Genomic DNA, 26,538 nt, shown 5'->3' with positions numbered 1-26,538 from the left:
CTGGATGGTGCTTCAGAGAGGTCAGGCCACTCTAATACGAAGTGCATGGCCTCATAAATTTCTTTCAGTTGGACAAGGGTGTAGAAAACTGGCACAATATATACTACACCAAAATGAGGTATCGTCTGTATAGAGTCCAGGTGACCCCAGAGGTATGCAGAGGTTAAAGTTCTTTGTGGTAGAGTGGTCGAGCAGTAAGGCGGTATCATAGGACAGTGTCACGCATTTGATGTACACACTCTGTCAGCAATTGAATTTACTCACTCAAGGACTGAACTCTAGACCATTTGTTTTTGTATAAAAAATTATACTGTTTTATTTTTAGAACCAAGCAAGCCTGGCACAGGTAAGCATTAAATACTTTACAGTAATAAGTTGCTGAATGTAGAAAAGTTTGAAAACGCAATAGAAGTTGTACTTTGTTTGATTAACAGGGGATGCAGCAGGTTGCAATACTTAGCAAATACAGTACATTGAAATGAATAGGCTTTTTCAGTAAATTATAGGTAAGTTACTTTTTAAGTTACTTTTCTAATTCAGTGCTGGATACCTAGATTCAGTACTGGGACATTTCCTGCAACCAGGTGAGTAAATACATTTGTTATTCGTGTGATTTTTAAAGAATATTTTTAGATTTCAAAACTCCACACTGGAAGAAAATTGTCAATGTTATCCTATGGAGGAAAAACAGGTTATAGGTTCACAGGTAAGTTATCGACTGTGGGAGTTAACGTTCTGGGGATAAACTCAGGGGTCCCCCAGGGTCAGTGATGCACTCTTGTTGCACCCTCAGCGGCACTAGGGAGGTCGGGTGCAGACTGTTGAGGACCAATGTTATCCAATGAGGGATAGGGGGCCTCTGGTTGGAGGCTGCTGGTAAGCAGGCCACAGGGTTGAGGGAGCAAAGCTCCTAGGGTTTAGGTCAGGGCAAATGGGAAAACAAAGTAGCACAAAAGATGCACCCTCAGAGGCACTAGGGCGGCCGAGTGCAGATTCGAGGTCGGGTGCCCTGTTTTCAATGGAGAAGCTCCGGTTTGCAAAAGCACTGCAGGCAGGGAGACAAAGGACTTCTGGGTGCGACCACCACTTCGAGAGTTAAGTTGGGAAGTTAGGGGTTGGTTAGGCACCGTCGGTTTGGGCACACAAGGCCGTGGGGCGCATGTGTAGGGGTGCCTTTTGGGGTCGGATCTTCATACCAGCTCCGGGTCGCGGTTAGTGGGGCCTTCTGGATTTAGGCTGCAGGTGTCGGCTAGAGGCTTGAGGCAGGTCAGGAGTCGCTGGATCTCGGGTCAGGATTTCCGGGGTGTCCTCCTCGTGGTGCTTTTCTACTGGAGCTCGGGCCGGGTTTGGAGGGTGCAGAGTGGTCTGGATTCGCGGTCTCTGGCTGCTGCCAGAGGTTGCAGATGAACAAATCCGGTGTTCACGGGAGAAGCAGTCTTTGGATGTGAAGGCTGGCAGGTCCTCCGGGGTTTTTGAGGTTGCTGACTGCAGGATACACCGGGATTTTGCAGGAGCAGGTTCGAGGGGAGACATGCCTGTAGGGCTGAGTCCAAGTCAGTGGGCGTCTTCCTCTTGTTAGCTGGCTGCACGGCTGTTCGGTCCTTATTTTCTTCTTGTTGTTTCTGGATCTGAGGAGGCAAAGTTCAGGGTGCCCCTAAATACTAGATTTAAGGTTGTTACAGACAGGTAAAGGGCAGGGACCAATGGGTCCCTTCCCTGGGGTGGGTACCCCGCCCCCATTGTGCCACCCTCCAGTGGGAGGGGGGGGAAGGAGCCGGTCCCTGGTAGGTTGGGTCCCCCCATCCTCAAGATGGCAGGGACTCGGAGCTGTGCTTCACCTCGCCTCCCCCACATGAGGGGTGGAGTTGGCAGAGGTGGCCAGACCTCTCTCCCTCACTTGTTTTTCCCGCCGGGTCTCCCGCCCAAAGTGGGGGGTAGAATCAGTGGGGACCAGTTGCTGAAAGCAGCGAATGGTCTGGGGAGGCTCAAAAAGGCGGTATGGCTTTGAAGCTTCCCCTTCGTGACCCTCCCCATCCTGGGGAAGGAGTCTTGCCACCTAGTCCCAGGATGTGCATTGTTTCAGGCCCCATACAGAAGCAGGTTCTCGACCCAGGGGTCCAGAAACATGTCTGGTGGTGGCAGCTGAAAGCAGCAACTCAGCCTGGACACAAGTGGTTAGTTAGTTTTTAGGGGGATGCCCTCTGTGTGCATTTTTCATTACATCCCACACTGACATCAGTGTGGGTTTAATGTGCTGAGAAGTTTGATACCAAACTTCTCAGTTTTCAGTGTAGCCATTATGGTGCTATGGAGTTTGTAATGACAAGCTCCCAGCATCATATACTCTTAATGGCAGCACTGCATTTACAATGTCTAAGAATGGACTTAGACACTGTACAGGGCTCATGCACCTGTACCCTCACCACTGGCATAGGGCACCCAGGTACAGGGGTGATTAATTATGCCAGGGCAGTGGGTTGTAGGCATGGCACACAGGGATGCGTGCCATGTCGACTCTTCACTTTGTTCTACACCAAAACATGCAGCCTGCAAAGGCAGTGTGTGTGTGTGTAAAGGCGCAGGGCCTCTAAGGGTGGCACAATAAGTGCTGCAGCCCTTAGAGGTCTTCCTGGTCACAGGGCCCTGGGTACCATTTACCAGGGGCTGACCTGTGGCCAGAGATGCCAATTGGGTTTAGGCTTCAATGCAGTTTTAGGGAAAGAACATAGGCCCTAGGTACCTGATTATCAGGAGCCCAGGGCACACCCAGTCAAATCACATCAGCAATTCAGCAAAAAGTGTGGGCAACCATGCAGAAAGAAGGCACTTTCTCTCCCCCCACCCCTCAAACTAAAGAGGATGAGACTAACCTTTCCCTAGAGAGTCTTCATTTTCTAAGTGGAAGAACATGGAAAGTCCATCTGCATTGGCCTGTGCAGTCCCAGGTCTGTGTTCCACTACAAAGTCCCTGTAGGGAGATGGACCACCTCAACAGTTTAGGATTTTCACCTTTCATCTGCATTAGCCATCTGAGAGGTCTGTGATCAGTTTGAACTAGGAAGTGAGTACCAAACAAGTATGGTCTCAGCTTATTCAGGGACCAAACCACAGCAAAGGCCTCCCTCTCAATGGCACTCAAACACTGCTCCCTGGGGAGAAGTCTTCTGCTTATAAAAGCAACAGGTTTATCTTGGCCTGCATCATTAGTCTGGGATAGGACCGCTCCTATCCCTAGCTCAGAGGCATCAGTCTGCACAATGAACTGCTTGGCATAGTCTGGAGCTTTGAGAATCGGTGTTGAGCACATAGCCTCTTTCAGGGTGTCAACAGCCTTTTGATAACTAACTGTCCAGTTTACATTTTTAAGCATCTTCGTGGAGGTGAGTGCTGTGAGGGGTGCCACAATGGACCCATATTCCTTCACAAACCTCCTGTAGTATCCAGTCAGGCCAAGGAATGCCCTGACTTGGGTCTGGGTTCTTGGAGCTGCCCAGTCCAGGATGGCATGGATCTTGGGCTGTAAAGTTGTACTTGGGCTCCACCAACAAGGTGACCCAGGTACACCACAGTGCCCTGCCCTATCTGGCATTTGGATGCCTTGATAGTCAGGCCTGCAGTTTGCAGGGCATTTAAAACTTTCCCAAGGTGGATCAGGTGATCTGCCAGGTGGAGCTAAAGACAGCAATATCTTCTAGATAAGCTGCACTAAAGGACTCTAATCCAGCAAGGACTCGATTCACCAACCTCTGGAAGGTGGCAGGGACATTCTTTAAACCAAAGGGCATAACAGTAAACTGATAATGCCCATCAGGTGTGGAGAATGCGGTCTTTTCTTTTGCTCCTGGGGCCATACCAATCTGCCAGTACCCTGCAAGTAAGTCAAAGGTACTTGGCTGCACCCAATTTATCTATCAGTTCATCTCCTCTTGGGATAGGGTGAGCATTTGTCTTGGTGACAGAGTTGGGCCCTCTACGGTCTACACAGAACCTCATTTCTCTCTTTCCACCCTGTGGATGAGGCTTGGGGACTAGAACCACTGGGCTGGCCCAGGAGCTCTCAGAGGGTTTAATAACCCCCAACTCCAGCATTTGCTGACTTCAGCTCTGATGCTTTCCTTGACTTCATCAGACTGGCGATCGATTTTGTTTTTGACAGGTGAACTGTCAGTGTCCACATCGTGGGTACACCAGTTTGTCTGATCAGGGGTCAAGGAAAAGAGCTTAACATACTGCTGCAAGACTTGCTTGCAATCCGTCTGCTGTTGGGCAGAGTGTCTGAAAAGACAACTCCATCCACTGACCCATCTTGTGGGCTGTATGAGAGGAGGTCATGGAGAGGTTCACTCTCGGTCTCCTGATCCTCAGTCACCATTAGCATGGTGATGTCAGCCCTATCATGGAAGAGCTTAAGGCGGTTCACATGGATAACCCTTTTGGGTGTCCGGCTTGTGACCAGGTCAACCAAGTAGGATACCTCACTCTTCTTTTCTAGGATACGGTAAGGGCCACTCCATCTGTCCTGGAGAGCGCTCGGTGCCACTGGTTCCAAAACCCACACCTTCTGCCCAGGTTGAAATTCAACCAGTGTAGATTTTTGGTCATACCCGTGCTTCTGAAACTCCTGGCTGGCTTCAAGATTCTTGGATGCCTTTTCCATGTACTCAGCCATTCTGGACCTTAGGGCAAGCACATAGTCCACAATATCTTGTTTGGGTTCTTGGAGAGGCTTCTCCCAACACTCTGTTACAAGGTGGAGTGGTCCCCTTACAGGATGGCCAACAGAAGTTCAAAGGGGAAAAACCCTACTCCCTTCTGTGGCACCTCTCTGTAAGTGAAAAGCAAGCATGGTAAGTGGACATCCCATCACCTTTTGAGTTTTTCAGGGAGCCCCATAATCATGCCTTTCAATGTCTTGTTGAATCTCTCAACAAGGCCATTGGTTTGTGGGTGATAGGGTGTGATAAACTTGTACTGCACTCCACACTCTTTCCACGTGTTTTAGGTAAGCAGACATGAAGTTGGACCCTCTGTCTGAAACCACCTCCTTAGGAAACCCTACCCTGGTGAAGACACCAATGAGGGCCTTGGCTACTGCAGGAGCTGTAGTAGTTCTAAGGGAATTGCCTCAGGATACCTAGTGGCATGATCCACTACCACTACAATTAATTTGTTCCCTGATGCTGTGGGAGGTTCAAGTGGACCCACTATGTCCACACCTACCCTTTCATAGGGAACCCCCACCACTGGTAGTGGAATTAAGGGGGCCTTTGGTTGGTTACCAGTCTTGCCACTGGCTTCACAGGTGACACAGGAGCTGACAAACTCCTTCACCTTCTGAGACATCTGGGGCCAGTAAACCTGGCTAACTAGCCTTTCCCAGGTTTTGGTTTGGCCCAAATGCCCAGCTAGAGGGATTTCATGAGCTAAAGTTAGGAAAAACTCCCTGTACTTCTGAGGCACTACCACTCATAGTGGCTCCAGGGTTGTGGTCTCTGGCCTCAGTGTACAGTAGTCCCTCTTCCCAATAAACTCTGTGGGTACCACTGACATCTCCTTTTTTCCTATGCCACAGCTCTTCCCTAGAGGGTCCCCCTGGGCCTACGTTTTCAACCTGGTAAGGATAAAGCTCCTTAGGCTCAGTTCCCTCTAGGGTGTCCAAGTACTCTCCCTGAGTAGAGGGGTCCTGATCCTATGCTGTACAGAAGCTGGTTCCCCAGTCTTCTTACCTTTCCTCTTGGAAGGTTGGGCCATACTTTCAGGCTCCAACACTTCTTTTTCACCCTGTTTTCTGCTCTGTGCTCTTGTTTTAAGCCACACCATCTCAGGGATATCCAGCATTGCTGCATGGGATTTCAGTACAACCTCAGCCCATGCTGAGGTTTCCAGGTCATTGCCAAGCAGACATGCAGCTGGTAGCTTTGACAAGACCACTACCTGTTTTAGGCTAGTAACCCTCCTCCCAACAAGTCTAAGCCATTGCATGGTTAGCTGTAACACTGTCAGCATTGGTGACTGGGTAAGTTCTCCCAATCAAGTATTACTCAGGGGAAACCAGTGTATCTCTCAGCATAGTGACACTGGCACCTGTATCAGTCAGAGCTTCTATCCTAGATCCTATGATCTAAGGGTAATGTAAATACTTCTTTAAGTTGGGTGGCCACACAGCTACAGTGTCAAACTCAACTACCCCTTCTGAAACTAGAACTGCTTCAGTGTGCAACCAGATTTGCTCTTGGCACACTGTTGATCCCATCTGGAGACTTGCTACACCAGGAGTAGCTGTAGTAGGACTAGGGAGCTTCTTGTTTGGGCAAGCCGCATCTCCAGTTAATAGTTCCAACTTCTTACAGTTGTTACACCATGCCTTTAAAGGATCAAATGTATTTCCCCTTTAACCATTATTGGACTAGAAAGAGGTTTGGAACCACCCCCCTGAGCAGGTTTTTGGGGCCCTTTAGAGGACTCAGGCTTTTTACCTTGGGGATTGTCACCACCTTTCGCCTGGGGAGGTTTTGTAACCCCTTTCTTTTGGTCACCCCCAGTGGTTGTTTTTGTCACCCTTGTCTTGACCCAGTGGTCTGCCTTCTTCCCTATTCTTGGGGAGGAATTAGACTTAGGTCTAGTAAATGCTTATGTAACTTTTCATTAGTACAATTACTTAAAATATGTTCTTTCATAAACAAATTGTTAATTTCATTGAAATCATGCACATTGTGTTCAGTTAACCAACCATCTAGTGTTTTAACTGATTAGTCTACAAAGTCAATCCAGGATTGGTTTTGGAAGCTCCCCTAAATCTAATTCTATATTCCTCAGTTGTGAGTCCAAATCCCCCAATCAGAGTTCTCTTCATGAGGTCATAAGACCCAGCAGCTTCCCCAGAAAGGGCCAGGAGTCTGTCTCTGCAGTTACCAGAGAACAGTTCCCAAAGGAGTGCCCCCCAGTGTGACTTCTTCGCTTTTCTCATTTCACAAGCCCCATCAAAGGCTGTGAACCATTTTGTGATATCATCACTCTCTTCATATTTAGGGACAATCCCTTTGGGGATTTTAGTATCATAAGATTGCTCTTTATCCTTATTAAGTAAATTGCTGCCACCATTGATGGGTGCTAGGCCCATCCCTGCTCCCTCTAGAGCCAGCGACCTGGTCTCTAGATCCAGTCTTTTGGTCAACCTTGCTAAAAGGCTGTCCTCCTCATTGAGGCTTTCCCCAATGTCCTTAGTAGTGCCTGACCCACCTGTGTGGGATCTAGGTTCGGAGAGGTTGATTCTTTGAGTCAGGGCCACTGGGGCCCTTTCATCCCTATGAAGTAGGGGAGGTTGATCTACCTGGTCATCCTCTCCCTCTTCTTCCTCATCTGACTGGTCTTCACAATTTTCAGATGGGTGGTCCTTAGCATACCCAGCCAACAGCTCCTAGAGCTTTTGTTTGGTGGGAAGGAACCCCAAGGTTATGTTTTTAATTTTGCACAGGGACCTTACCTCCTTGAAAGACAAGTGAAGGTAAGGGATGAGGTCAAGCTCCTCACCCAGGTCCTCTATGACATTGTGGTTTTTTTCACTAACAGCTGGGTTCTTGTTTTGAAACATAGTTAAAAAGTTTCTAACCCTAGCTAAAGTGACTTTCTTTTTCTAAAATTCTACAGGGACTTGACCAAGGCCCTAACAAGACTTTTAGTAATTTTGTAAAAATTTGAAAAATCATAATGCTAAATGCACAATTTAAGAGTTCTGTCGAGTGATCAGGTGGTAAACAATTAGTTCAACAAATGCAAAGTTGTATATCCCACCGCTGATCCACCAAAGTAGGAAGCTGGCTCTGTGTATACTATAGCAAAGTGAGGTAAAGTATGCACAGAGTCCAGTGGATCCCCAAAGGTAGGCAAAGGTAAAGTTAGCACCTCACTCTCTATTTGTGGTAGTGTGGCCGAGCAGTAAGGCTTTATCAGAGGACAGTGTTTGACATTTGTTGTACACTCTGTCAGCAAATTAATTCACACACTCAAAGACTGAACTTCAGACCAATTGTTTTTGTATAAAAATATTCTCTTAGTTATTTTATTTCCTAGAACCAAGCAAGCCTGGCAAGATAAGTACTTTGCAGTACATATACAGTTTAGATTGCAATTGTATATGCACTTTGTTTTGACTTACAGTATTGTTTCTGAGAAATACAATGCTGTGTAAATACAGTACATATACTTTTTATAGGATTTTGAGTAAGATCACAGGTAAGTTACTTTTGAGATTACTTTTCTTACACAGAGTAGTATACCTGGATACTACTCTGGGACATTTCCTGCAAACAGGTAAGTAAAATAGTTTTTGTTAGATAGTACAATTTTAAAGAATTAATTTAGGTTTACAAACTTCCAAGAAAAACAGTCAATGTTATCCTATGGAGGAAAATAGTGTTATCGGTTTTAAGGTAAGTATTCGGTAATGGAATGTGAGGTTCTGGGGGTAGACTCTGGGGTCCCCCAGGGTCATGGATGCACCCTCAGTGGCACTAGGGCAGCCGGGTGCAGAGTGCTGAGGCCCAATGTTATCCAATGGGGGTAGGGGGCCTCCGGTTGGTGGCTGCTGACGAGCAGGCCACTTGTTTGTGGGAGCAAAGCTCCTAGACTTTAGCTCAGGGCAAGTGGGGAAACAAAGTATCACCAAAAGGTACACCCTCAGGAACACTAGGGCAGCCGGGTGCAGGGTTCTGTTTTGACGTACAGCGCCTTATTGTTTGCAATGGGGAACCCCCAGTTTGCAAAGGCACTGCAGGCTTGGGGACGAAGGTCTTCTGAGTACGACCACCACTTCGAGAGGTAAGTTGGGATCTTGGGGTTGGTTAGGCACAGTGGGTTTGGCCGCCCAAGGCCGTGAGGCGTCAGGTGCAGGGGTGCATTTTAGGGTCGAAACTTCTTACCAGTTCCTGGTCGCGGTTGAAGGGACCTTCCGGATATAGGCTGCAGGTTTCGGTTGGAGGTTTGAGGCAGGTCAGCAGTCGCCGGATCTCGGGTCAGGAATGCCTGGGGGACCTCCTCGTGGTGTTTGCCCACTCGAGTTCAGGCCGTGGACGGCAGGTGCAGAGTGGTGCGGATTTGCTGTGTCCGGCCAGAGCCAGAGGTTGGAGATGAACAAATCCAGTGTTCACGGGAGACACAGTCTTTGTGGTTGAATGCAGGCAGGTCCTCCAGGGTTTGAGGTTGCTGGCTGCAGGACACACTGGGATTTTGCAGGATCAGGTTATGGGTGGAGACAGGCCGGTAGGGCTGGGGCCAAGTCAGTCACAACTGGGAATTACATATGGATCCCACCTAACATGCACCTGGCGAGCAACACAGTTTGAAACTGCATTTGCTGTACTAAAAGTCTTACTGCTAAAGGAGTAACAGTACAGGCTTATACTTTTTGCAAGAAAAAAATTAAACAGGTTATACAATCTGCATAAATAAAACAAGACAGGTCAATTGCCCAAACTAGGGACTAGACACTTCAAGAGGTATTTAAAATGGATTTAAAATATGCAACATAGAGGGACACAGGCAGTGAAATGTCCAGGGTGACAAAACATCTAGCATGGCTCTTCTTTTTCATTTTAATCTAGCCTGCTGAAAAGAGAAAGGCGTGTGCAGTTGTGTGCTCACAGCCTCTCTCCAGAATCCAATTATCTTGTGTGTATGAGCTGGCAGCTAGACTGCATGTGGATGTTACTGCTATATTCAATACGTGCTTTGGAACAGTAGTCGACTGGAAATTTAGAAATGAAAAATGTATGGCAATAGTAAATAACAAATACATCGTGCCTCATCGAAAAATATCAGAAGGACCTATGTACCCTTAGAACTCGCCAAATCTCCTCCCACCCCGTACAAATCTAAGCTGATCTCAGTGAAATGTGTTCTGCTACTTTAGTTTGCTAGAGTGTGTGGACACAATTGCTATATCCTGAATCAGCAGTGGTAGCACTATTTGCCCACCCCTACGGATGTAAATGCAGTTGTAACCTCCAACTAACAGCAGATTAGGAAAAAGCTGACCCCATAATGAAGATGGAAAGTAGGTGTATGATTCCTTCTACCCCTCCCAAGCCTACAAAGTGGGAGATGGGTGCCAATCACGTACAATGCCGATTTAGGAGCAAGAGGAACATTAAAGATCTGTTGGAGAACCCAAGAAGAAGCAAAGTGAAATACATGTTTAGAGATACACTCCGAAAGGAACACAAATTGAACAACACCATGGGAATAGCAGAGTGACAGCTGTGAGTGTTCTTGCACCGAGCAGCCTGCACAGCAGGAGAGGAGAGAGAGTATCTCCTGCGGGACAGGTAGATGGTCAAGAGAGGAGATGCAAAGCTGTGTTGATGGCCCAGAAGTTAGGAGAATATGCTGAGTTGTCGCAGTTTTGGTGTATCTCAGAGTAAGAATGCCAGTGCAGCCCTCAATTCCACCCATAAACAAAGTTCCCTGACACAGTTGGAGACACCAGGCACTGGAAAGAAGTGACTGCAGGAACTATGGACTTGACATTATCACCCCTACTCCAACCCTGCAGACACCATGGAAGGCTTAGGAGAATCCCCCACATGAGCCCTAGAATATACACTAGTGCTCATCTCTTACATAGCCACAATAACAGCTTGCATTGTTGTTCCATGAGATCTATTCTAGAGTCTTCATCATGAACCCATGTCTACACACCAATGGCTATGTGCATAGCAACAGATGTTGCCAAGGTTTGGGGCTGGGGGAAGTTGTATGAAAGAAATCTGAGGCCTGCGGCAGAATACATCTATTCTGTAGACCATGTTGTTTCTGCTATACATTACACAGGCACAAAGGGAACCCATCCAGTAACCGAACTTCATTGGCTGGAGAGCAGGCAAGTGGTGTTTTTATCGTGTGCGCTCTTTGAAACCTCGTCAACATATGTGAACCTCAGCACAGAACCGGGCCCTTAATTTCTTCCTTTAGCTTCTAGACAGAGGGATCACATTGTTCTTTCACCGATCTCTGAACATTCTTCTTCGCGGCTAGTCTCGACAGGGATGAGATATCGGGCAGTGTGAGAAGCACTTGGGCCACGCAGACTAGGTGATGAGTTAAGGTACACAGAGGTCAGAGGACTTGGGGTACACGGACCGATAGGTCGAGCTCTTTGGCTACAAAGGATCTTGTGAACTATTGCACAGCATGAGGCACTTGGGGCACAGAGGGTAAAGACAATGCAAGACGGGGCTTTAAGTGGGCTGGGTCCCCCACGGGACTCAGATCTATTAGTAATTAAAAATGGACATTGAAACTGCTCCCTATCAGGCTGTTCATTCATGTCCCCAACATTACTGGCTGCAAAGGAATACTGACCGATTTCTAAACAACTCATGTAAAATAGAGTTATGCACCAGTGTGGCTTTTGTCTTTAAAAATCAAATAAATAGCAGATATAGCACAAGTTTACTTTGGACAGATTAATAACGCTCACTCTCTCTCAGGCACTTACTTCTTGAGGCAAGCCAGCACTGCTGCAACAGGCAGGCACCCAACTTGGCGGCCAGCCCGCAATGACTTGTTGTAGACTCCCAGGCTGGCGCCAACCAACGCCTTCCCCGCATGAATCTGTGGTCATGATGTGGTTCTGGGTTGCAGGAACCAATCCTCATTCATAGTGCTGTGGTGCGAGCAGCGAGAAGGAGGTGCACTGACATTCAATTGCCCACACTGACAACTGCTGTCAAATTATTTTGAAATGCTGCCGGCGCACACTGCAGGTGCCAGTAGCACTGACCCAGTGACTCACCCCCACCCATTAATGTGTCTCTCACAATTAGGTGTCAGTCAGGAGCCAAGCCATTAGGCAATAATTCCTATGATGTCAATGATGCTGCGCGGTGTCTGGTCCGGGCGGGGGGGGGGGGGTGGGGGGGGGGAGGGGGTAAGGTGTCCTGTGTTGGTTATAATACACTGTAGCGGAAAGAGCTGCAAGCAGCTCATGAGCCAGCCCCTAAAGCCCGCCGGGATTGTGGCAGCACTCTGGCTTGACAGCTCAGGAGGCACCATGATGCGTGACTTTGCAACTTCAGTGCGGTGATGCAGACCAGCACACTGAAATGCGCTAGTCTAACGCCTGATGCATGGTTCTTGGCAGGGATGGACTATATTCTTTGAAATTTCATCACAGGAGCCTTGTTGGGGAGAATTGATGCTAATTAGGGGTTAGAGATCCTCTTTGCAAACACAGTGTATGTTTTTCAATTTTCATGTTCAAATAGACAACGTGAACAAAACATAAATTTAAATATAGTAACTCCAGTCATGCTCTGCATAGCACCTGTATATAATATTCAATACCCCCCCCTCTATTATGGTCAATTACCTCAGATGTATGAGGTAGCGTAACGTCTTTTCTTCAATCTGCAAAATATTTTCTTCATTGATGTTTCCATTTATTTCTTTTTTCACAGGAACAGAAAATGTTCTTTGTCGTAGGAATGTTTGTTGATTGGCTGGCATGTCTCGTAAGTCATATATAACAACAAACATTTTCACCACAGTCTTGTTGGGATTAAATAAGGTCTGAAAAGTGACAAATTATAATTATTTTTTCATAATGCCTCTGTAGAATAATAATTTTTAACTTAATTAACAGGAACAAAGCTGTACAAGAAACAGTAATCTTTTGGACGCAGAGACAAATGATGAAATATATCTTTTCAGGTAGGTTCATATTATTTCGTCCTGCTGGCAACATTATGCAGCATTAATTTTACCAATTTGGGTATGGCAGAGGAATTCACATTTTCAGATAAATACATGTATAGGAAGTGTATGATACCAAAAGAAGGAAAACCCTGATAACCAACAGGGTATGCAGGGAGGAAGGGAGCTGGGACCGTGACACACACATGCATTATGGCCCCCTGCCCCGAGATAGGACGGTAAGCAGGGTCAAGGAACACAGTGGCAATGGCAGTGACAGCCAGAGCACCCATCACTTAGCTTAAACCGTATCGACACCGCTGCACTTGAACATCTAGAGAGGTGACCCAGACGTGGCCGCCTGGCACTATCTGGTGCATTCCACACGCCTGGAGCCCCTTCCTGCTCCCAAATGCGTTACCCAGGCACATAACTACCCTAGGAAATTCAGCATGTAAAGCAAACAGAAAACTACCCCAAGGAACTGTGCCTGCCAATCACACGGGAAGGGACTCTGAGCTTGGGAAGGGTAGTCAGCCACACGGCCCTCCTACATAACAGCCCACTGGGAAGAGGCAGGAACAAGCCCAACAAGACACCGCTAAGCTAGTACAACAAAAAAGAAAAAGATTGTCCTTGAGGGGGCTGCGTTGGCTGCAAGCGTGCAAATGGCAACAGTCTTGAAGCTCTGCCTCAGAATCCCAGAGGGTTTCAACCCAGTCCGAACAGCAGAGGTCAGGGAGGCTGGCAACAGGCAGATTTCAAAGAATGTTTCTATTGCCACAGAATGGGTCACATGGCAGACTCCAGTTAAAGGATTATCATGAGCAAAGATCGCTAAGCCTAGGCAAGTCCCCGCAAAATCCCCAACCACAAAATCAAGCCCAGACCAACCCGAATGCACCTCACATTCAGCTATAGCAAAATTAGTTAGCGACCACACCACCGCAACAAGGATTAGGTCATTGGCCAAACATGTGGCCATAGCAGTAGCAGACAGGGAGCCCAGCCCAACAGGGACCGCAACCACAGCAGGGAGGGGTAACTGCCAGGAGAGACAGTACCATTGCACCAACACAAAACTCAAATACGCAGTAGATTTGAACCCCATTGCAGAACATACACTTCATGAACACCTCAATACACATTTCAGAATAAAGACTAGTAAGACAACACTCGAAATATCAAGTCTTTACTTGCATTCGAGAAACTCAAGGCTGCAGTATGTTGTATTGATTGGGAATCTGCACTAGAGTCCACCATTTGGATGCCTGCAGGAGCCTAGGCCCCACTATGCTGCTGACCCCCTGGGGCAGGGCTGACTGGACGTGCTCCAGGGGTAGGACAGTCTGATGAGAGGGAAGGGCGACTCCCCTGACCAGAGCATAAAAACAGGCACTCCGGTCTCACCCAAGTCACTAGGACGGGACCCAAGTCGAAAAGACCCCATCCTTCAACTGCCTCCAGGCCAACAGAGGCCCCTTCTTGGTTCCAAAACAAGGTGATGTTCCAGTATCAGGAGCCAGATTTCCCACACGCTTGGGAAAATGGTGTCCCCCACAAAACTCAGTTTATTCACAAACCACCGCATGGTGCGGAGTCAGTAGGGAGCTTATCAGAACAATCGATCATCCCAGTCCGTTACCCGCATCAGGCGAAATACAACTAAGTTAGGGCCCTGCACCGGACTCTCCATTGGGCAACATCCTGCTTCCTCCTTTCCCCCCCAAGTTCTCCAAAACACCCAAATCCTCCTCGTCGGGTCATGTCTCTCCAAAACATCAAAGGTAGCATGTCCCAGGATTGGAAGTCTCTGGTCATAGCTGAGGACAGCAGGCCCAAAAATCTCAGGTGGGGCGTAGTCAAAAGGAGAGGGGATGCTGGAAAGAGGTAGGTCCGCAAATATCCATCTCTACTCTGTGTGAGCTCAGAAATATGCTCACCTAGCAATCAAGCTGACAGCACTCAAGGCCTTACACACTTTGTCTAGGGGAGCACGTCAGCCCAATCTCGAACACCGCCACAGCAGAAACATATGGAGGCCGTGGGACAGCTCTGCGACTCTCTCTGGTAAACGACAATAAAAATAACCAAATCACATGAGAACCCAGGGAAGCGCCCAAAAGACCTGCAAAAAGGAAACCCAATACCCGAACAAAAGAAGTCTCTAATATAAGGGCATGACCAGAACACTTGGCGCCACTAAGAAGAATCACAGTGCACGCCACATGCCAGAGCTAGAGGGGCAGTCATGTGACCTCAGAGCACGATGCCAGCATTAAACACCAAATTGCAATCCACCCCCTCTTCTACATCGCCACGCGCACGCATAGGTCAAAAGACACTGCCCGCATCAATAACATTACTTCTGCACACATTAAGAAAGGTAGGAGGCTAGAAGACTGGCGATGCCCATAGTAAGCAGCTAACTAGACGAGATCACACCCTTACTGAAATATCCCTTCCTGCTGTGATGAGGCGTGAGGGACGATGACTCATGATCAAAAGACCCAGGTGACCCATGAATAACCATTCACCACTTAATTTCTAAATAATTACCGCAATTGGGGCCACCTATCGGTTCCCCAAATGTGCGAATTAAAAAAAGAGATCAAAATCCTAAAAATGATTGGTGCAGGAAACCCCAAGATTGATTAATAATAATACATAAGGATGTATTATCATTACACAGCAAACAACAGCTCTTATCCAACAGGTCTGAAGTTGGGCCACAAGTGAACCACCTTTACAGCAGCCCATCAACTCAGCAGACTACTTTCAGAACCCCAACCAGGCCCAAGTGTGCAAGTCAAAGACTGCTGACTGTTTTCTATTTTACAGACATGTGCAAATGAACTCTTTTTAACACTTTCAATAGGGCGAAGGAAACTCCCAATCTCGGGAAGACTGCAGATGTCTACTCCGGAAACCTTACCAAGACCTGAATTTTTTCAAAAGTTATGCATTATTGTACCATTGTATACCCTCGGTTTAGTAGGGGTGTGGCCGCATACCATCTATAGCCAAAAAGTTGCCTAGTCAAATGGAGCCTATCCTGAAATTTCTACAGTGCTTGGCAGGGGTCTCTCCAACATCACTTACAATTACACTAAACCCAACACTAATATTCCACACGCAAAACACAGCGCACTTTTACACTACACCTTGTATCAGCACATGAACGCTATGGGCACCCAGACATCAGCCCCATCATGCATGCTCACTGATGCTACATGCAGTAGGCACAGACAGGCTTTATTTATCTCAAGAGGTAGACCCCAAAAGAACATAATGCCTCTTCCACCTGTACCCATGTAGGATTAAGGCCAAGATTCACACAAATAGAGTAGAACCCCATAAAGTCGTAGTGAACATGACTCGATATGAGACCAATACCCCAGCACTATACACCAGTGCACAAACGCCCTATTCTGCTTCTGTTTGTGGTCCCCGGGTGGCGCTAAGCGTATGTGGGGCAGTCTTTGTTAATAACAAATTTATGCCAGACAAAGTGTTCCAGTGTAGGGACATCCACCTTGATGATACAAAGGGAAATGAGTCACATAAGGGAGGGTTAAATTCCAGCATAGATAACCCCCGTCAGGAAATATGGGACACTGAGAATATATAAAATATAATTTCCACAATTGTAAAGCGCAAATGTATCACCCCTAAGGGTATCCAGGCGCTGGGGGGCCGCTGGGGATATTAGGTGAGCTATTGCCCAGAGTCACATGATGCTGACCTGAGCTGCCGCCGGAGATCGAACTGTGAGCCCCGTGCTCAGGAGTCAGTCACTCTGGACGCTGCGCCACACCGATCCTCTTCCTAGGTAGGTACACGTGGTTAGGGGTAAGTGCCAACCCCTAATTGTACGGAAACCTACACTGTATTCTTTGTGCTTCAGAGGCAAAGGAATGATTCAATTCGCCACAAATTAGACCTACGGAGCAATACTGTACATACCGGACGCAGTGGGGCACCTCCACGTTGATGAATCTGTGCTGGCAGTGTGGGGAATTTGGATACTCCCAGCTTGTATTCGGATGGTGTGGCCTTTGCTCCCTTGCCACCATACACACCCCGACCCTGGTCATCCTCGGAGAAGATCTGTCAGAGTCATACCAACATTCGCTACAGAAGAAAACAACTCTGTTGCATCAGGCTCGAGAAGAAAGAACTGCCGATTATTTTGGCTAGGTTTAGTATACGGACTTTCTGGAAGAATTCAGACTGTTTTCTGACACATAAGTAAATGCAGGAGGGTCTGTACCCTTTTTCACCATGCAAACGAAAGTAAACGCCCGCTGGTTACAAATAACCAGGACCGTGCTGCTGTAAATAATGAACAGTACTGAGCTCAGTCTTAATGCAATAAAGGAAGAACAGAGACACATCCGCCTCATGGTGATGCAACATCAGTACTTGTTGGACTCGATGACCGCAATGGGGATGGGGGGTGCCAAGATTGGTGCATCCTGCTGTACTTTCATCCCAGGCAGTGATGTGGCTAACAGGACGCTCACACTTGGCATCCAAACACTGCATTGATAGCAAACAAACAGGCATAAGGAGGATGATGGCCCAAAGCACGAATGGTATGAAAGCTATTTTGCCTGGCTTCTTTGGTGGTTTGCGGGACTGTTTAAGTCAGTGCTGCCAGTTCTCATTGTTGTACTGTTTTTATGTGTTCCTACAATTGGGCATTCCTGCTGCAAAAACGCAGTCCTCAAAGTGGCTAGAATGCAAATAAATAGGGAAGCAGTAGTAATCGAAACAGTAACACAACAAGCCCCCAACAATGTACCTGTCATGTAGTGTGGGGTAAATGATGTAGTTGAAAATTCAACTAGAGGCTATTGATTGACAGATCACAGGTGGGGTGGCAAGTAAGCGGCCGGAAAAAATGCAAACAGGAAAAACGCAGATTAGTCCTACAGATCGGAAGCAACAACACAATGGTCCTAGGAGTTTAGTCCGAATAAAGCACATATGGCCAGAGGGGTGCTCGTGTTTCCAAAACAGCATAAAGTCAGATACCACAGGAAGTTAGGAACACTCAGCCAAACAGAGCACAGGAGATACACAGTACACGCAGCAATCATGTGCTCCCCATACCAGACATCTGGACACTACACCCACTGGCCCTCACTGTGTTCACGCAAGGTCGAGACCCATCTGTATTCACCATCAGGTGGCCTGATTTACTTCCCCCCCCATGACTAGTCCTGCATTCCTTTCTCTAAAATAAGATCTAAATCGTTTTGTGATGCTCCAACGAATGTATACAATGGCTCACAGAGCGAATGTATGTTGAGACAGTCCTCAGTCTCGTTTCTGTTGATGTTTACAGGCCAAAGCGTTTCATTAAAGCAACTGTTCCTGTTTTGACAAACGTCTTGTCTTTAGTTTTTTTTCCCAAGGTAAATTCATATTCCAGCAACAACTTGGCGGTCTCATTACCTTTGTTTAGTTGGTTTAGGGTGTTGTCAACCATGCTCCAGAACAAATGTTATCAATTGAATGGGATGTTTCAGATATTTGCGTGTACCTCCGGTTTGAACCCTGATATTCTCAGCCGTGAGTGAAGGCGTAGTGTGATACCCCTCATCATTTGCCTGCTTGCTGAATCTACCGCATCCTATGCCAATTTTGGGCAGGTGTTGGCAATGTTCTTTCCATCTTCTGCCAGATGTGCAGCTCTTTTTGTACTGTTCTGGCTAGTGCTTCATCAGCTCAGTCATCTCCTCCTAATGCTGGTAAGCATGTCGGTTCAGGAGGGTGTTGGAATTAGCAATGCACAGTGATTGGCTGTGTTGCATTAAAATTTTCTTCCCATGAGATCAATCCTTTTGCTCTCCTTGTTCGGAAGTGGACCAGATGTTGAAGGCATGTTTGCCCTCTTCCATGCTGTAGAGATGATAATTGAATTAGCCGGTACTGTACCCCTGATGTAAGCTGTGTCTTTAGAGGAATACTTATATTTTTTCTCTGTCCTTCGAGACACTGCTTGACACGTGGCGGGGTCCCTAAATGCCTCCATTCATTGATCCAGGACATTAGGCAGCATCGAAGGGAACTGGTTCCTGGCTTCATATTGCAACAACATTTCCAGCAAGAGAAAAATACTGTGGTCTTTCCTCCTCTATCAGTACTCCACATTTATTTGCTGCCTCTTTGATGACCTGGTTGTACATGCCAATGTCTTACAGAGGTCTCGATGGATAATAGTCTATTCCTCCTCTGGAGAGTTCATCTTCAGATCCTGCCACTAAGAATCAGCCTACTCAGACTCTTCACAGCCCAAAAAAAAGCCCAGTCCTCCTTGCTCTTCTTCAATGGAGAGCTCCACTTTCATCTTCTGTGGTTCAGGTGTTAAACGAAGTTCGATTTCTTTGATGTCCTTCTCGCCCTGGTCTTTCGGTGTAAAAGTTTTTGTAGGAGTTCAAAATTAATTCAATGTTGCTTCAAACTCTTTTCTTCTGATGCAAAGCAGCCACTTCAGCCTTGAGTAGTCGCCTCTCGATCCCCGCTGAGCGTTCCTCGGGGTCGAGGGTCGACATAGATTTCCTCTGCGATATTGAGGATTCCTTCGAGAACGCATTGGCTGTCGAGCTTCTTTGCTCTTCGCAAGACCTCTTTCTTCAACATCGAAGCGTTTTTTCCTTATCCGTCTTTCGACTAGTGTTCTTTTTCTGGAGACTTTGCTCCGGCGGAGCCCCTTTTGAGGGACCGGAGGGGATCTTTGTCTCGGGCCTGCCTTCAACCGGCAAGCGTTTTGACGACGAGGCACCCTTCGAGTCTGTTTTATGATCTTCAGGCAATTTCTTAGGGGTAGAGGTCTCTAACCTGCGGTCTCTTGTCTTTCTTGGTCGCCTTTGGCTTCTAGGTCGACGGTTCTCGGGTTAGCATTCAATGTTTCTCCCTCTGCACCTTCGGAGAAGTTTTCCTCCTCATCGCACGACAGGCCCACATCTCTCAGGGATGGGGTTGATTTTAATCTATGCATGGTGTAGTGTGCCTTCTCTGATTCTCCCTCGCCCTCAGCCGCTTAGTCTTGCAACTTTGGTGATCAATCGGCAGGCAGAGGTTGCAGACTGGGAGATGGTCCTTCTTTGAGAATTTGTGGTGATAATTCGGGCATAACTGGAGCAGAGTCTTCTTCATTATGCCAAACAGGGAACCCCCTGTCCAGACATTCTCGAAATCGTTGAGGAAATCTACTCCATAACTCTAGGAATCTCCTCCAGTACCACTTCCTAGATGTTCTTTCTCAGAATTTTGTCCAGTTTTGACGAACTTCTCAGAAACTTTCTTCCTTGTGTTGCAGAGCCTTCAGCCACGGATCCAGACCCAAAGGTGTAAATAGAAGAATCTGAAGATGGCGACCAAATGTGAACGTTTCTGGGGGAGGGCGTATGACAGAGGAAGCACCAAGAAAGGGGGGGGACCAGTCGACAAAACGAAAACATTTTTTTTTTAAAAGGACGACAAAGTGGAGAATTCCGGCTCTAACCACTAGATGGCGGAATAATGCATAGCATGTGAATCCTGAAAAGCTTCACGCTGCAAAACTGATAGAAAATCTCACATCCACATCTATATAAGAGGTCATCAAGTCAAGGAGGGACTAGATCCGATGAGTCATTAAATGAGACACTTGACAGAGAGACAGGCCTTTCTTTTGAATGGGAATCCGATTGTTTTCCAAGGGAAAAAAAATGTGCCTCTGTTTCTATCAATGTTCCTACATAGTGAATTGTCTGGATTGAGAAATATGTTGCTGTGCATGGTTGTGACTAGAGTTTGAAATTTTGTATGACTTTGCTGCTTGAACTGGCCTTGAGCACCCAAGTCTACAGATAAAGGTAGACAATGATTCCATCCCCACAGTGAGAGGAAAGTCACTTTGGCAGGAGAGTTTGGAATATTAGAGGAACAGCAGCACGGAGCGTTAACGGGAAGGGTATATGGCAAATAGAAGTAGCACACAAGGGAGCTGTAAAATACACACACTCAAGAGAGCTTAAGCAAAACGAGTGGGCAGTTGAAGGACAGAAGCCAACAATTAGAGATAGTAAAGAGGTTATGGTGCAGGGTACGGACAGACACCAGAGAGACAAGCTGGGACAAGGAAACCCATCAGATAATAAGCAAGCAAATTCATTGGTAAGCAATGTGCAAGATTTAGGCCCCTGTAAGTTCTTGGTAAGCCTACAACAGATGTTTTGCAACCAAATAGTTTGCGCTGTCGAGTAGGCTTGCCCTTCACCGATATTATTAACATCTCTTTTACAAAGTTCAAAAAATAAACTGGAAGCATAATCATGAATTAATAAATATGAAAGTCCAAAAACACTATTTCATTTTGTGTTATTGGTTACACTTTTTTTTTCCTTCTCTCTTCATTCAAAAGAATTGCAACACCAAACACTTTTTCATGCTACTAATAGGGTTCCTACTACGTGGTAGCTTAATAGAATTACGTGAAGATAGCTATAGCTGCTAAGGTCTATTTACAGAGGGACGGAGCATAAGCTTCTTTGGCAAGCTAAATAATCTACAGATGGAGCTTTAATTCCGTTTCATAGCCTTAAAAGCTTTTAAAAGAGTCTGTTTTTGCTAGCAGCATGGTTTTATCTTTTAAGGGAATAATACATGCACTTCTGACATTTAGCAAGGTGAGTCCCCCGTCTGAGAAGTCTAGAGAGAAAATGTGTTAACAGAAAATACAAAACCAGATTAGACCACATTTCGGGGTTAGTTCAAACTGCCTTTATGCATCAAAATCTATGTATGGAAGATGTGAAAAAAATGCTTTCAACTTCTTATCCTTCTTATAGACGTGATAGGATGCAGCAATGCAATGACTCTTTGAACAGAACAAATCCTATAAGATAATCACTACGCACAGAGGATGAATTCATTACAGCGCACAGTGTCAAATTCAGGTGTTTTGCAGTAGTGGACAACTGATGGTGGAAAGTGTCATCAAAGCTCTTCATGAACAGTACAGAGAAAGGTAGTAGAAGCTGTTCCCAACGCCTTTAAGAAAAAAAGGAATAAATCACAATGCAACTTAACCATGTCAAAACAAGGACACAGTTTATTCATGTGGAATGGCTAAATATTTGTTTAGCTGCCATTTCTACTTATAAGAATAAATAGATTTAATGAAATAACATTTTGGCTTCCTAAAATATCTAGTACTACATTAAAATATTCTAACTGTCCATTTCTGCATAAGATGGGAGCGGATGGCTTAGGGAGGAGAATTCTTCCGGGTTACCAAGACACGAAAACCTGGCAGAGAAATCATTATGTAAAAGTCTACTATGAGCTATTAGGATTTCAGTGGCCTTAGGGACACTGCTTTTACCGACTACCTGGTTTATCAGAACCCTGGAGAAAATACATAACTTATGCAGTATCAAGTCTGCACTCTTGAACCAAGCTGCCCCAGAGTGGCCTGGTATAACTCATCACAGAGAAACGCAGGACATGTTGAAGTCCAACAATAACATTTTTGTAAAGCATAAAAGGATGGTTTCCATTTAGAATGGTTTATTTAAATTGGTTTTGACCAAAGCCTTCCGCTTAAGACTACCTACGTGTTGCTGCTCAGAGAGCTCACCTGAACATTTTGTCCTATTTCAAGCTGGCAGCCCAAGTGCAGACAGCTATTACGTATTTGCTGTGAGAAGAGAATGTTATATATTTTTTCACACAGAACAGGGCAGTTTTATTCTCTAGTCAACAACTCCATGCCTTTGGTATGGAGATCAAAGACCAGGTATGCTGAATGAACAAGCTCAGTTTTCAGAACGGTTTAGGTCAAGTGCCCAGAAGAAAATTCTCCCAGTCATGCTCTTTAGCTCTGGTGACGGTCTTCACTGGGGACACTCAAAAAGAGATATCAACCATTATCAAACAGCACACCTACCCCTCACAGCATACACATTATTTAATAAACAATAGAGCAATGGAATGTCCCAGAGGATTGGGGTGCATTAGATATTTCATGCCACTTATCACGACACTGGCAAACAAAGGGATCTTTAAAAGTTTATTTACAGAAATAATAGTAACATTCTTTGGGTAATAATTGCCGACCAAAAATCAAGTCGGACAGCTTAAATACCCAATGCAATGAACAAAACTGAACATGTAGGAAAAAAGGTGATGTTATCTAGGCATTAGGACTAGGGAGGTGTAAATGTCTTTTAAAGGTTAAAATAGAAGAGTGATGTGCAAAAAATAGTGGAGTGCAATATACTGGTGTATTGGCAACTTAGACAATGTTTATATTTTATTTTTGATTCAGTTTTTCTTTTTTCACATTACAGTTGTATGCTTCTTACATGAAGAGTAGCTCCCATTATTCTACAATCTCCAATGCCTGCATTCTACTCAATCTCTATTAGCTGTAATTAGTAATTGTCATTTAGCACCATTTGCCCTATTGGTTAGCCTTGGTGCTAGCGCACTTGGGCACCACTGTTACTAATATTTTGTTGTAGCTTCCCTTAATGAGCTATGAGACACTTTGCAGACTAATTACTGTGTGTACAAAAAACAATTTTCAAAAATAGGTTTTCGTCTACGATGCAGTGAAATTCTTTATTGTGCAAGTTTCGTTTGATGAAAAAGTTAAAAGTTTGCATCAGCCTTCCTTCATTTGCTATATATACACATTATTTGTTTACCCAAGGAGGTCCCAGGGTAAATAATGCTGTCCTCTAAAGTACATAAAGTCTGCTAAAATTAAATTTACATGACCAGAGTCTCGATGCTAAAGTGTGAGCATAACAAATATTGTTGAGTTTAGAACGATTTCATTTTGAAAGAGCTTACAATTCAAATTTTACTTGGACAAACTATGTAAATCAGCATTTTAGTTTGGCGCATGACTATGACACATACCACTTGTATTGTTCCTGAAGGTGGTACTCGATAGCCTCTTTTCCCAAGGGATTCCAAAGTAATCACACCCTTAAAAAAAAAAAAAAAAAAAAATAACACCCATAAAAATCGGAGTTTACAATGTTGTCATAAGCTCAACTGAAACAATTTGTCTCAATTCACAGATAATTTGTATTTAAATTCTTACTGCTTTCACGTGAGAAACGCTAATACACAGCCTTCGGTTCTATGCCATATCCTATAATTAACATCTTGCATTTTAATTTAATTTTCTAAATATTTCAAATAATTTGACAACTGCAGACATAAAGCACGCACACATACAAGTAATGCTAACATGCTAGTTTAGGTTTTTAATATTATATTCAGCTGTCCATACTGACCTGATGTATGCTCCTTACAATGTTCAAGTCATCTCAAGTTTTATCTTCATTTTATGATGAGTAAATTTTTCAAAACTCAAACCAATTATACCATCTCTCATCACATTTCCTACCCATATGCAAATTTACTCCTGGTATAGATCTAAAAAGCTAAGGGGCATTCGGTGGATTACAAAATACAGTTTTAAATCACTACCAGTATTACGAACCCATGTCTATGACACGTCTTGCAAAAAGATGCAATAGACCAAACATGTAGTAGCATTTACTGCTTCAGGGCTTATATAGAACTGCACAACTGGCTCCTTACAATCTGCCTTAAAATCTCATTCGATGTTATGTTATATTGTAAAAGTTCCCGAATACGGAATAAGACCCCACTATGAATGAACTGATGCCTAGAATGGTAATACCATACCCAGTCAATGTCAATAATGCAGTGCGGTGTGCACAGGGTTTTGTATTCCGTACCCAGTCCATAAACACAGTAATACAGTGGCTTCATCCCTAGTCTGTGCTTTAAAACGTGCAATTTTGTGGTATTTTCCTGACCAAAATTCACCACATTTTACTTTGTGAAATTTGTGCGTGCAAAAATATCTGGTACATTTGCACTATTTTATTATGTGTTTTTTATGGGAATTTTCTACAGGAATGTTTTAAGAAGATGAACTGAAATACATAACAAGCATTTGCAATGCAATAGGTCTCGCACTTACGCAAGTTTGAGTTATTGGCATTGTAAATTACAATGCCTTTTATTTATCATTTACAATGCCAATAAGTCAAACTCGGGTAAATGCAAGACCTATTGCAGTGCAAATGCTTGTTTTTTGAGGTGGGGGACTTTTATATAGCGCAAACTTGACCCGCAGGTATTAGAGCGCTTTACATGATAGTAAATTCATTATAATACAGACGTATATATAGAAATACAGTTGTAGGTTAGGGTTGAGGTAAGATGAGTAAAGACCTTTGCTTTTGGATGTGTTGTTCCTTAAAGGCGTTTTTAATCGATTGAGCAAGAGAATGAGCGGATTTCCATCAGACGAGACTTCCAATGTAGCACCTGCAAAAGATCAGAACCCAGATGGAGCACACTGTGGCTTAGATGTTGCTGACTCGTGTTTGTTGGCAGAGGGTAGCAGTGGGCTCCTCATGCTTCTTTATCTGACCTCTGTTTCTCCGGTCAGACCTATAATAGAGAAATAAAACTACAGGACCAATGAAACAAGGGGGAAAAGGTTAACGACCTTTACATGCCGCAGCTGGAGTTGAGAGGCAGGCAGCGGGGGTAGTGCTTGGGGGTCGAGGGGGGGGGTCGCAGTGCAAGTTCTCTTAGCCCTGAGAATCCCACAGCTGTGTGTGAGCTTGGAGGGTGGGGGGAGGGCGACGAGGGAGGGGGAAGCCACAAACAAACAGGCAGCAACGAAAGCGAAAGGGAGGGCTGCCCTTGTAGTAATGTTTCCAGAATTAAAGCAAGCCGTCTGTGAGGACGTAATGATAGACGAGGGAAGGGAAAGGAAGAATGAGCAAACTGAAGCACTTGTAATAAAAGCAAAAGATACTGTGCGTTATGATGGTGCAGTTCGACCCGGGTGGGTGAGAAGTCACCGCAATATTGTAACAAGCTTGGCTTTGCAGAAAGTGCAGTTAAATAAGAGTAGGCGATTAGCTAAAGGTTCCACTGTCACCTACAAATGCAATTCTGAAAAGATCTGCTTCACTTCTTATGGAAGCCTACAGTAGGCGGCCAGTAGGTAGCTGTGTCTTTTGGCGGCGTAACGCATCACCTTACAAAAAACAAAAAAGGTTCTTGGACACTGGTAGCGTCACCTCGCCACGAAATATATTCCACAGTCAGTTTGTGTTTTTTGGACCATTATAGCTATTTCCATCAACAGGATTGTAATATTAATCAAAACTCACCTGAAACAGACCTCTGAAAGGGCAAGAAGAGTGTGGCCAAAACAAATTGCAAATGATTAATTTTTTCTGGGCCGCAGGCTCATGATGTAAGGATTGTGGTGTCACGGGAGGGCGGGGGCAGATAAAATCGTGAGGTGGGCCTGTGCACCTTTGCGGCGCACCTTTCCTTCAGTTGAAAGCAACATATCATCCTCAGACGGCTGTAAAAACTTGAGTCTTTGGCATCTGGCGTGCAATGTCCCACACGCGTTAATGGCACTGTCAGCCCCGGCCCAACATCTGTCATGACGCTTGTAACGCGTGGCGGTAAGCGTCTCACAAATCATACTGAAATGAGAGCAGCCTGCCTGATGCTTGCGGGAAGACAGGAGGACGGCTGTGGGTGGACGGGTGGGAGGGACGGGCCGGCCGTGCGCAAGTGACACTCGCATCATAAGGAGCGCCGTTACTCACACCTATTCAGTTCTGCCTGCAGGAAATACATGATGGGTGAAAGGTTTACACTAGGGGCAGAAAGTGTACACCGGATGACGAAATGACCTGTAATTTACGAGACACAAGTATATTATATTTGGCTTCGGCGGAATAGAGAACTGTCTGCAGGGGTAATATA

General features: G+C 45.5%; 1 protein-coding gene across 3 annotated transcripts in view; it reads right to left on the bottom strand.

Moving 5' to 3' along the window:
• The window catches only part of ATOSA (atos homolog A), a 408,075-nt gene that overhangs the window by 16,975 nt on the left and 364,562 nt on the right, over positions 1 to 26,538 (bottom strand). For all 3 annotated transcript variants that reach the window (XM_085644168.1, XM_085644169.1, XM_085644167.1), the window contains 2 exons: positions 23,614 to 23,682; positions 12,368 to 12,567 (listed from right to left, as the gene is read on the bottom strand). In XM_085644168.1, coding sequence (XP_085500294.1) covers positions 12,368 to 12,567; positions 23,614 to 23,682 — 269 coding nt within the window. The remainder of the gene's footprint in view (positions 1 to 12,367; positions 12,568 to 23,613; positions 23,683 to 26,538) is intronic.

Source organism: Triturus cristatus, chromosome 3_1, assembly GCF_964204655.1.
Source record: "Triturus cristatus chromosome 3_1, aTriCri1.1, whole genome shotgun sequence".
Lineage (NCBI taxonomy): Eukaryota > Metazoa > Chordata > Amphibia > Caudata > Salamandridae > Triturus > Triturus cristatus.
Note: the sequence above shows the minus strand (reverse complement) of the source record. Positions and strands in the feature narration are given on the sequence as shown.